Here is an 11,716-nt window from a genome sequence, read left to right on the forward strand (position 1 = left end):
TGAATGGTTTGTTCTAAAATGTACAAGTCAACACAACAGCACTTTGAAAACAAAGTTGTAAATGATGGTCAGTTTCCCAGCTTAACCCACAGAAATAATCATAATGAGCATAACCTTTCTGGCTCAAAGCCTGGGGGAATAATTTTAGTCGATATGTTTGGACCTGTGTGCGGAAGCCTAATTTGTATTTTAGGTCGTGGACTCCAGGCTTGTCTCTGTGTTTGATGCCCGGGAGCTGGAGCTGGTGATAGCGGGTACTGCAGAAATAGACCTCAGCGACTGGCGGAATAACACCGAGTACCGTGGAGGTGAGCTCACGTGGGTTGTGATACTACAACCATTACAAATACAATTCATCACTTTCTGAGGACCCCAATAAACTTGGCCTTACTTCAGCAAAGTAGATGCTTCTACATGCCTTCCTCCAACTCCAACAAGAACTTTCCTTCAGTAACCCCCTATTAATAGAGTCTCTGGTCTCACTAGGTGCATTACAGACAACATGCCATCCACGGGCCAGCTATCAGGGAAGTATATCCTGATTCTTCTCAAATTTGAGCCCTCTTGGCTGCAATCCTGGGTTTCTGGAACTTGCTTCTAACTGTAGTCTCTCTGATCCAATTTCTAACCCCTCCTAGCTATTTACCTTGCATAGTGCCAAACAGATCTTCCTGAAACACTATTTTCTCACCCCTGCCTCATAGGGTTTTCTTTATTTTATTTTGTTGTTGTTGTTGAGAATATACACAGCAAAACGTATACCAATTTAACACTTTCTACATGTACGATTCAGTGATATTGATTGTATTCTTCGAGTCGTGCAACCATTCTCACCCTCTTTTTCTGAGTTATTCCTCCCCTATTAACATAAATTCACTGCACCCCTAAGGTTCCTATCTAATCTTTCTAGTTGTTGTTGTCACTTTGATCTCATATAGATAGTTCTTAAAAGAACATAATGCTCAAAGCAGACATTTTTACTATTAATAGTAAAAAGAAGAAGACTTCAGGGGATATTTTTTGTATCAGTTTTAAAGATTACCTCAGGGTAATAGTTTCAGAGGTTCATCCAGCCCCCTTGTCTCCAGAAATTCTGGAGTCCATGAGAATTTTAAATTCTGTTCTACATTTCCCCCCTATAGAATTCTTCTATAGAGTCTTTAATCACAATTTCAGTAGTTGTAGCTGGGCACCATCCAGTTCTTCTGGTCTCATGGCAAAGGAGGCAGTTGTTTATAGAGGCAATTAGCCATACATTCCATATCTTCTTCCTATTCCTGACTCTCATTCTTCCTCTGTTATTCTAGGCAAATAGATACCAATTGTCTTACTTTGAATGACCGCTTGCAAGCTTTTAACACTCCAGGCACTATGCAACCAACTAGGCGGTAGAACAGAAGCACTAAACATTTTATTAGGCCAATTAACTGGGATGTCCCAAGGAACCATGACCCTAAACCTCCAAACCAAGAAACCAAATCCCATGAGTTTTTTGGTTTTACATTAGCAGCCTCAGCAGCAACTCTTTTTTTTTTTTTTTGTCATTGTTGTTGTAAATATAGCTACCACACAACATTTGACACTTCAACTTTTTACAAGTGTACAACTTATTAACAGCAATTGCAATAACCAGCTATGCAACCCTACCCTTAATCAGTGTAACTTTGCCATCACTGTTAACCTCCCTTTCCTCCTCCCTCCCACTCCTGTAACCACTAATAAACTTTGGTCTCTATACATCTGCCTTTTCTTATCTTTTTATGTAAGTAAGGTCATACAATGTTTGTCCTTCTGTGATTGACTTATTTCACTCAGCATAATGTCGTCAAGCTCCATCCATATTGTAGCATGTATCATGACTGTTTCCTCTACTGGCTGAGTAGTATTCTGTTGTATGTTTGTACCACATTTTGTTTAACCATTCATCTGTTGATGGGCATTTAGGTTGTTCCCACCTTTGGCTATTGTGAATAGGCTGCAATGAACGTTAGTGTACAAGTCTCTTTGTGAGTCTCTGCTTTCAAGCCTTTTAGGTATACACCTAGAAGTGGAGTTGCTGGGTCATATAGTAGTTCTATTTTTAGTTTTTTGAAGAGCCACAAAATGGTTTTCCACAACGGCTATACCATCTTGCATTCCTGCCAGCAATGGATAAGCGTTCCAACTTCTCCACATCTTTGCCAACTTTTGTTATTTTCTTTTTTCATTTTTTTTAATCTTAGCCATCCTAGTGGGAGTGAAATTGTATCTCACTGCTGTGGTTTTGATTTGCATCTCTCTGATGGGTAATGATGCTGAGCATCTTTTCATGTGTTTGGCGGCCATTTGAAGATCCTCCTTGGTAAAATGTCTGTTTAAGTCCTTTGCCCATTTTATGATTGGGTTATTTGTCTTTTTGTTGTTAAGTTGTCAAAATTTTATATATATTTTGGTTATTAGATTCTTGTTGGATATATAGTTTTTAACAATATTCTCCCAGTTGGTAGCTTGGCTTTTCACTTTTTTGGTAGTCTTTTGATAAACAAAAGTTTTTAATTTTTATGAGGTCTCATTTATTTATTTTGATTTTGCTGTTTGTACTTTTGTTATTATATTAGATAATCCATTGTTAAAAACTAGGCCTGACAGCATTGCCCCTGTATTTTCTTCTAAGAATTTTATGGTTTTAGTTTGCACATTTAGGTCCTTAATCTGCTTTGAATTTGTTTTTGTGTATGGTGTGAGGCATGGATCCTGCTGAAGGACCATTTTCATCATATCACTTCCCTACCCACAGAACAAGCTCTTTATTACTTAGAAAAGAGATTTTGAAAGTTATTGGTCTCAAACCTCTTCTTCATGTAAATTATTACAGAAAAACCCCAATCAGTACAATAGAGAGCTAGGGGCCTGCCACTCAACTTCTCTCATCTCCCTAACACGCTCATCGATGAGAAGTGTCAATGGGATCTCTGATCCTTCAGCATGGTTTGAAAATCGCTTACCTAAAGTGTAAGTCAGAAGGCCTCAGCCTGGCCAGTAAGGCCCTCTGAGGCCCCCGCAATTATCTTTTTGGTACTCACCAGATCCCCTCTCTAGGGTATCAGATTGCTATTCCTTGCATCTATCTTGCTCCTTCTTGTTATTCTTGATTTTCCCTGCCAGATATGTCCCCTTTCCTTTCCTCCACTTGTAGAAATTATTCACCAATTTAACTCACACCCCACTTCCTTTATAAAGTTTTCCCTATTTCTATCCCAGTCCACATAGATTTCTCCCTTCTTTGAAAGCCTCTTGCACTTGCGATGAGTGGTGAATCATTTTACCTTAACTGATTGACCCTTGTTGGTTTCCCTATGAAAGGTTCCCAAATACTTCTCCCATGGGTACAAAACATCTCACTGCTACTCCAGAGACACGCACCAGGCCTGCTGGAGAACCCAGCGTCTTCGTTCACAAAGCTTGCCATTTGCCTCCAGCCTTTTTTAAGTCTTAGACTTTCTTGTGGTGTGTGGTTGCCAAAAGCAAAAGCAACAGAGCAAAGCAAATATGATGAAATACTGTATTCATGTTATAAGAATCCCAAAGCTCTATATCAAGACTATCAACTCCTTGTCTACATTATATGAGGCAGGAAAATGACTAGTAGAATCCCAGTTGTTTAAATGAAAGCAAAACTCACTGAGGACATCCCTCAGAACATAAAGCCCTTTTATACTTGACTATATTTTCAGTATGGATTGCACCTCAACATAAAGAAAACAAAAATCCTCTCAACTGGCCCAATAAGCAATGTCCCGAGAAAATATTGAAGTTGTCAAGGATCTCATTTTACTTGGATCAACAATCAATGTAGCAGGCAAGAAATCAAACTATAGATTGCATTGGGCAAAGATGCTGCAAAAGACCCTTTTAAAGTGTTAAAAAGCAAAGACTTCACTTTGAGAATAAGGTGTGCCTCACCCAAGCCATAGTATTTTCAATCTCATATGCATTCAAAAGCTAGACAATGAATAAGGAAGACCGAAGAAGAATTAATGCCTTTGAATTATGATGTTGGCAAAGAATATTGAATATACCATGGACTGCCAGAAGAACGAACAAATCTATCCTGGAAGAAACACAGCCAGAATGCTCCTTAGAGGCGAGGATGGCTAGAGTTCATCTCATGTACCTTGGACATGTTATAAGGAAGGACCAGTCCCTGGAGAAGGACATCACGCTTGATAAACTGGAGGGCTAGTGAAAAAGAGGAAGACCCTCAGCAAGATGGAATGACACAGTGGATACAACAATGGACTCAAACTTACCTACAATTGTGAGGATGGCACAAGACAGAGCAACATTTCATTCTGTTATTCTCACTATGAGTCAGAACTGACTCACCAGCACCTAACAATAACGTATTTTCTAAATCTGCTTTTGTTTCAAAACTTGACTTAGAAAAACAAAAACTTGACCTAGTTACACAGTTTGTTTTAGACTTATCTAAAGGCCATTATTGGAGTCCCTGGATGATGCAAATAGTTAACATGTTCGGCTGTTAACCAAGAGGTTGGAGAGTTGAGTCCACCCAGAGGCACCTCGGAAGAAAGGCCTATGATCTACTTCCAAAAATCATTCACTGAAAGCCCTGTGGATCACAATGGTCCAAACCCATTGTACACGGGGTCACCATGAGTTGGGGGCCAACTCTATAGCAACTAACAACAACAAAGGCTATCATTACATAAATCAGCAGATCAAAAGCAGCTGTTCCACTGTTATCATACCTGATGTATGTTTCATTGCTTTCTCCTGCTCTTCCCTTCCTCCTTTCTTCACTTTCTCCCATTCTCCCTCCCTTTGCTCCATTTAGGTTATCACGATGGACATCTTGTGATCCGCTGGTTCTGGGCAGCGGTGGAGCGGTTCAATAACGAGCAGAGACTAAGGTTGCTTCAGTTTGTCACGGGAACGTCGAGTGTGCCCTACGAAGGCTTTGCGGCCCTGCGAGGAAGCAATGGGCTTCGGCGGTTCTGCATAGAGAAATGGGGGAAAATCACATCTCTTCCCAGGTATGGAGTCCCTGCCAGACTTCGGGAAACTCACTGAACAGGGCAAAGTGTACTTTGCTATTTGTGTTTGTGTGGTCATCCTTCGGGATGGAATTCTTTCCTGTCACCCAAAGAATTGTTATTTGAGTTATTAATGAAAGTTGTAGGTGAACCATCTCCGGGAGTTGAAACTGAACCATATTCTTCATGATATTTTGATGATTTTGTGCTATAGGTATTTTGGTTTATGTGTCAGTCATCGAAAGCTTTACAATCTTGTGTATGTATAGTTCAACTTAAAGAGGAATGTCTCACCACGGGTGGTGGAGGAAGGACATTAGTGCAAAGATGCTGGAAGCCCAAATAAATCTCTCCAGCACCTTATCTCTACGTCTTTCATAGTGTGTCTCTTGATACTTGGTAAGATAGTTATTCATGTACATGTTGTAATTTTCCTGCTACATTTTAGAATGTATGAGGATGAAGCCACATGTACCTCTGGGTCTTTATAGTGACTTCCATATAGTAAGCATTCAAGAAATTATTGTGGGATAAATGTGGATAAAGAGGTAATGGGGCTCCAGACACTCCAACACAATGAATTCTTCATCCTGTGAGTTTTACTCCCAACACTTTCTGGGTCTTTCTATGCCACTTGTCTGATCAGTGAAATTGTTGTTGTTGTTATTTGCCATTGAGTTGATTCCAACTAATGGTGACCAGAGTAGAACTGTGCTCCATCAGGTTTTCAAGGCTATAACCTTTCAGAAGCAGATCGCCAAGACTGACCTCTGAGGTGCCTCTGGGTGGACTGGAATTGCCAATATTTTGGCTAGTAGTCAAGTGTTTAACCTTTTGCTCCACCCAGGGACTCCTAACGTGTGAAATAATGAGTACTAAGGAGATAATGGAGCCCTGATGGCACAGTGGTTAAGAGCTATGAGTGCTAACCAAAAGGTCAGCAGTTTGAATCCACCAGCCACTCTTTGGAAACCCTATGAGGCAGTTCTACTCTGTCATATAGGGTCACTATGAGTCAGAATCGACTCGACGGCAACAGGTTTTTTTTTTTTAAGGAGATACTTCTGTGTAGATAGTGTAGTAATAAATTTGACTTAAATAAGCAGAAGAAAAAATTGACTCATTATATTTTAATATGGTATTTTCTAATTATAAAAGAAGATTTACATTTAATTCACCTCTGTTTCTACATGGCCACCTAAGTATCTTTAGCAAATCCCTATTGCAGAAGGGTCTACTGAACTACCACTTACACCCAGCTGTCCCAGACTTCCCCGTGTCCTAAGACAAGTCCCCTGATGCAGGTGAGCATCAGTGGCCCAGGAAGCAGAGTGCAGGCCCAGGTGGCCAATACCAGCTAAAGCCTTGCATGGTTTTCAGCCTCGCTTCACCACTTAATCCAACAGCCCCTAGTTCAAAGGTCAGTGCTTATACACATAGTTCTGTCAGTGGCTCAGCCAACTGAATTAAGTCTGGAAAGAAAATAAGACAAAAGGCAGATTTTCCTTTGTCTAGTTTAATGGTTGATTTAGAGAATCCTGCTTTTATTTTAGAGAAATGCAGATTGAGTCATCACCTGACGGTAGTCTATCCCTATAATGTGTGCATGGGAGCAGTGGTGGTTCTGTGGTAGAATTCTTACCCTCCAGGTGGGAAGCCCAGGTTCAATTCCCAGCCAGTGCACCTCAAGCTCAGCCACCACCTATCTGTCAGTGGAGGCTTGCATATTGCTATGATGCAGAACAGGTTGAAGCAGAGCTTCCAAACCAAGACAGACTAGGAAGAAAGGCCTAGCAATCTACTCCCAAAAATCAGCCAATGAAAACCCTATGGATCACAATGGTCTGATCCCCTAACCAATCATGGGGATGCCACAGGCCCAGACAGCATTTTCTTCCGTTGTGCATGGGGTTACCATGAGTCAAGGGCCAACTCGATGGCAGCTAACAACCACAACCTCATGTGTGCCTTGAGGAGGGGCTGATATACAACAACATACCTGCCCACAGGAGCTTATAATCAAGGGGTGAGCACAGCCCTATAGCAATTAATTAGAAAACAAGCTAAAAATCAGACAAACAATGTGCTTCGAGGATGATGATCAGAGACTAATCCTGAATGGGTTAATCAGAGAAGACATCAGACACCACAAAGAAACTGGCAATTTAAGTGAGCACTGGGAGGCCGGGAATAGGGAGGAGGGGCTTCCAGGCTGAAGGCGAAGCCCGAGCAATAGCCTGGGGGTAGAAGTGGCCAGCATGTGTTCAGGAAGGACACTCAAGCCCACACGAAAGATGAGCTGTCCAGAACAGTGTCACAGGGGATGCAGTTAAGAGAGATCCTTTGCTGGTCCATAGAGAAAATACCCTGCTAAGGAGTCTCTGCTTTATTCTTTAAGAAATGGGAGTCATTTCTTTTGTCATTTGGGGTCTTAGATTAAGTTTGACTTAGATAATTGCTTTGGGAAACTTAGAAGTATACAGTAATACTGTTAACCCACACAGAGGCAGACACTGCACTTAAGAACAGGCTCTTCACATCAGGTCCAAGGCAGCAATAAAAAGGCTGCTGCTTGCTTGCCCTTAAGAGGTTCCTAGGAGAACTGGGGACTCCACCCTGGGCCAGGAGGGCCTCAAGGAGCTGGTGTCAAGATGCCTGTGAGAGGATGGTGAAAATGACCTGCTGAATAGTCTTCCCTGACCAGTCTCCCTTGTATGGTTTCTCATTCAAGAACCTGAAAGCTGTCACCTGTGTATGGAAAGAAAGAATCTCTGACTGCCGAGAACTGTAGTTGAGACCTGGTCAGGCCACATGGCCAGTGGCAAGAAGCCTTGAGGCTGAGTTCACAGTGAGTGGGGGCAGGGAAGGCCCAGAGGCTGGCAAGAGCCTCAGGCAGACACAGGGTGACCGAGGGCTTCCCAGAGCCTGTGAGTCATGTGTGCATTGCCCACACACTCTGAGGTATTCCTCAGACCTTCCCTCTACAGAAAGAAAGACAACTAGCCTCCTAGGTAAGGGTGCCAAAGAGTGTCACAGCAAAGCCCGGGTCATCACTCAAGCTGAATAAATCCTTTGCACCAATCCAAGTCCTTGCCTTCTGAAAAATGTGTAAGGGTTAGGAAAAAGAACTCTGAGGAAGAGGAATTTCTAGGATATAATTTTACATATCTTAGTGATGAAATTTCATAGACCACCATAGCTGGACTATATTAGAGGCGGGGCAGTCGCTAGGGTTGGGGAGGTCAAGGAACCAGGGAGCTGGGTTGTTGAAAGGGTCGTCCACGTGGACTTAGATGCTACATAGCCTGGTGGGAGGACCTGGAACAGAAAGGAAGATTTAAGCCAAGTGCCAAATGTAATTATCCAGAAGGTCAGCAGGAAAGGGAGGTGAAACTAGGTCACTGATTTTCATAGTTTTTAACCATAGCTCAATACGCACATATGTACTCGTGAGAGAGAGAGTGTGTGTGTATGTGTATCTGAAACACAAGTTCCTCAAAACAGCACTTCACCCTTGTTACAATACCCTCTATTTTCTACTCTATTCTATTTCATTAAAATGAAATGCTGGTGATGGAGACTGGAGAAACCCCAAGAGTATGTCCCCAGACACCCTTTTACCTCAGTATTTAAGTCACTCCTGAGGTTCACCCTTCTGTCAAAGATTAGACAGGCCCATAAGACAAACAATAGTACACATAGCTCAACCATGTATACAAAACTAAACATGTATATAATACACACCATCCGAGGGGCAAGGAGAGAAGGCAGGCAAAAACCAAAAAACCAAACCCATTGCCTTTGAGTTGATTCCGACTCATAGTGACCCTATAGGACAGAGTAGAACTGCCCCATAGGGTTTCCAAGGAGCAGCTGATGGATTTGAACTGCTGACCTTTTGGTCAGAAGCTGAGCTCTTACCCACTAAACCACAAGAGGTTTAGGAAAGCTGGATGAATGGAAACGGGGAACCCAAGTTTGAGAAGGGGAGAGTGTTGACACGTCGCAGAGTTGGCAACCAATGTCACAAAACAATATGTGTATCAGTTTTTTAATGAGAAACTAATGTGCTCTGTAAACCTTCATCTAAAGCACATACACACACACAAAAAAAAATCTTAAACCATCCCAACACTAAAAAAAAAAAAAAAAAGAAATGCTGGACAAAACCTGTAGTTTGAAAAAAGAAAAAAAGATCTAAATGGCATGAGACCATAAGACTCAAAGGAGCAGAAATATTGAATCAAGGATTAATACTGGGGAACTGATAGTGGGGAGTAAGAAGAATGCTCGGCCAAATTACCAAGTGTGGCAGTGTAGAACACTGGGCAGTCTCTCCTCATGAGGACCAGAGAAGGGATGGCTGGGACATAGAGGCCGCATATGGAAAAATTTAAGGAGGTGGGAGAGTTTGCAAACCATGGAACAAGGGTTGGTTCCAAGAGGGGAAAGATGAGAGGTGTGGAAGGAAAAAGAAGTACAGCTAAGTCTAAGGAGAAGGGTCACAGGGCTGTAGGGAGATGACAGTAAAGGAGCGGATAGAACCTTAGGGGGTTACATTTTGGACAGGGACCAAAGATAACAGACTGTGGGACATGGCCAGATTAACTGGCCTAAAAGCTTCCCCCAGGAAGCTAACATGAACATCCCTCTGGGCCAATGCCAACTGAGCCCAGGCCCAAGGTGGAGCCAAGGGCCTGGTTAGGTTAGTAGTTGGCTTTCTCTATAGTGGTGGTTCTCAGGAGGGGGCGATTTCCACCCTATCCCCCAGGAGACACCTGACATCTCTGAAGACATTTTTGGTTTTCACAACTCAGGGTAGGGGCAAGGGTGCTACTGGCAACTAGGAGGTAGAGGTCAGGGATGCTGCTGAACATCCTACAATGCCCAGGCAGCCCCCCACAACCAAGAATTATCTGGCCCAAAATGCAAGTAGAGCCAAGGTTGAGAAACCTTAGTCTTTTGGCTTTAAGGCTAGAAGAGGACCTAAAAGGATGGTCCAGGGAGCCATCAAGAAGCTAGAAGAGAAACTGGCAGCCACCAAGAAGCCATAGAGAAAACAAGAGGAAGAGCTGTCATGCTTTTAAAGAGCTTCAGGAGGCTGGGGGTTGAGAATGGTTTTCTGGATTTGGGGATCAAGAGGTTGTTGGCAAACTTTAAAGAAAGTAGATTCAGCAGTGATGAAAGCAAGGACCTGTCTGAAAAGAAGGCCATCGTAATTAGGCAATGGAAGGAGATGGGCATGAAGGGAAGACCCAGCTTACATAACTGGCTGAGCAACCAGTAGCAAAGAGTAGTGATGGTGGCCTGTTTGTTTGTTTTATTGTGGCAAAAATATATCTAACAAAACATTTGCCAATTCAACATGTTTTACACGTACAATTCAGTGACATTGATTACGTTTATCATGTTATGCAGCTATCGCCACTGTTTCCAAATCATTCCACCACTATTAACAGAAACTCAATGCCCCTAAGCAAGGGCTCCCCCTTTCCACTCCATCCCACCCCTGGTAACCACTAATAAACCTTGGTCTCTATTAAAAAAAAAAAAATTAAAAAAGCAAAACCCACTGCTGTAGAGTCAATTCCAACTCATAGCAACCCTATAAGACAGAGTAGAACTGCCCCATAGGCTTTCCAAGGCTGTAATCTTTATGGAAGCAGACAGCCACATCTTTCTTCCATGGAGCGGTTGGTGGGTTCAAACCACTGACCTTTTGGTTAACAGCCAACGCATTAACCACTGCGCCACGAGGGCTCCTTTTGGTCCCTATACATTGCTTGTATCATGTAATTGGGGTCATACAATATTTGTCCTTTTGTGACTGACATTTCATTCAGCAATAGTGTTTTCAGGGTTCATCCGTGTTGTAGCATATATCAGGACTTCATTTTTCTTTATGGCTAACTAGTATTCCATTGTATGGATATACCACATTTTGTTTATTCATTCATCTGTTGACAGACATTTAAGTTTTTTTCATCTTTTGGCTATTGTGAATAGTGCCGTAATGAAAGTTGGTGTACAAGTGTCTGTTTGCATTCCTGTTTTCACTAATTCTAGGTATATACCTAGGAGTGGGATTGCTGGGTCATATGGTAGATCTATGTTTAACTTTTGAGGAACTGCCAAACTGCTTTCCATGGCGGCTGTACCATTTTGCATTCCCACCAGCAATAGATGAGAGTTCTGTTTGTTTTCAGTCATCCTTAAAGTGGTCTCTAGTAAAGAGGAACAAGACTGTCTTTGGCACTGTATTGTTTAACATTTTAATCCTTAGTCTGAGGATTAGACTACTAGAAACAATAGAGGAGATGGGGAGCTCGGGTGTGTTATTGTTGTTGTTAGGTGCCGTGGAATCGGTTCCGATTCATACAACCCTCTGTACAACAGAACGAAACACAGCCCAGTCCTTTGCCGTACTCACAATCGTTATGCTTCAGCCCACTGTTGCAGCCACTGTGTCAATCCATCTCCTTGAGGGTCTTCCTCTTTTTTGATGACCCTCTCTCTACTTTACCAAGCATGATGTCCTTCTCCAGGGACTGGAGATATCATGTCCAAAGTATGTGAGACCAAGTCTCACCATCCTCACTTCTAAGGAGCATTCTGGCTGTACTTCTTCCAAGACAGATTTGTTCGTTCTTCTGGCAGTCCATGGTATATTCAATATTCTT

General features: G+C 42.3%; 1 protein-coding gene across 2 annotated transcripts in view; it reads left to right on the forward strand.

Annotated features, from left to right (window-relative positions):
• The window catches only part of HECW1 (HECT, C2 and WW domain containing E3 ubiquitin protein ligase 1), a 495,956-nt gene that overhangs the window by 479,281 nt on the left and 4,959 nt on the right, over positions 1-11,716 (forward strand). For both annotated transcript variants that reach the window (XM_004383962.1, XM_012557718.1), the window contains 2 exons: positions 194-308; positions 4,838-5,036. In XM_004383962.1, coding sequence (XP_004384019.1) covers positions 194-308; positions 4,838-5,036 — 314 coding nt within the window. The remainder of the gene's footprint in view (positions 1-193; positions 309-4,837; positions 5,037-11,716) is intronic.

Source organism: Trichechus manatus, unplaced genomic scaffold, assembly GCF_000243295.1.
Source record: "Trichechus manatus latirostris isolate Lorelei unplaced genomic scaffold, TriManLat1.0 scaffold00114, whole genome shotgun sequence".
In the NCBI taxonomy this organism is placed as follows: Eukaryota; Metazoa; Chordata; class Mammalia; order Sirenia; family Trichechidae; genus Trichechus; species Trichechus manatus.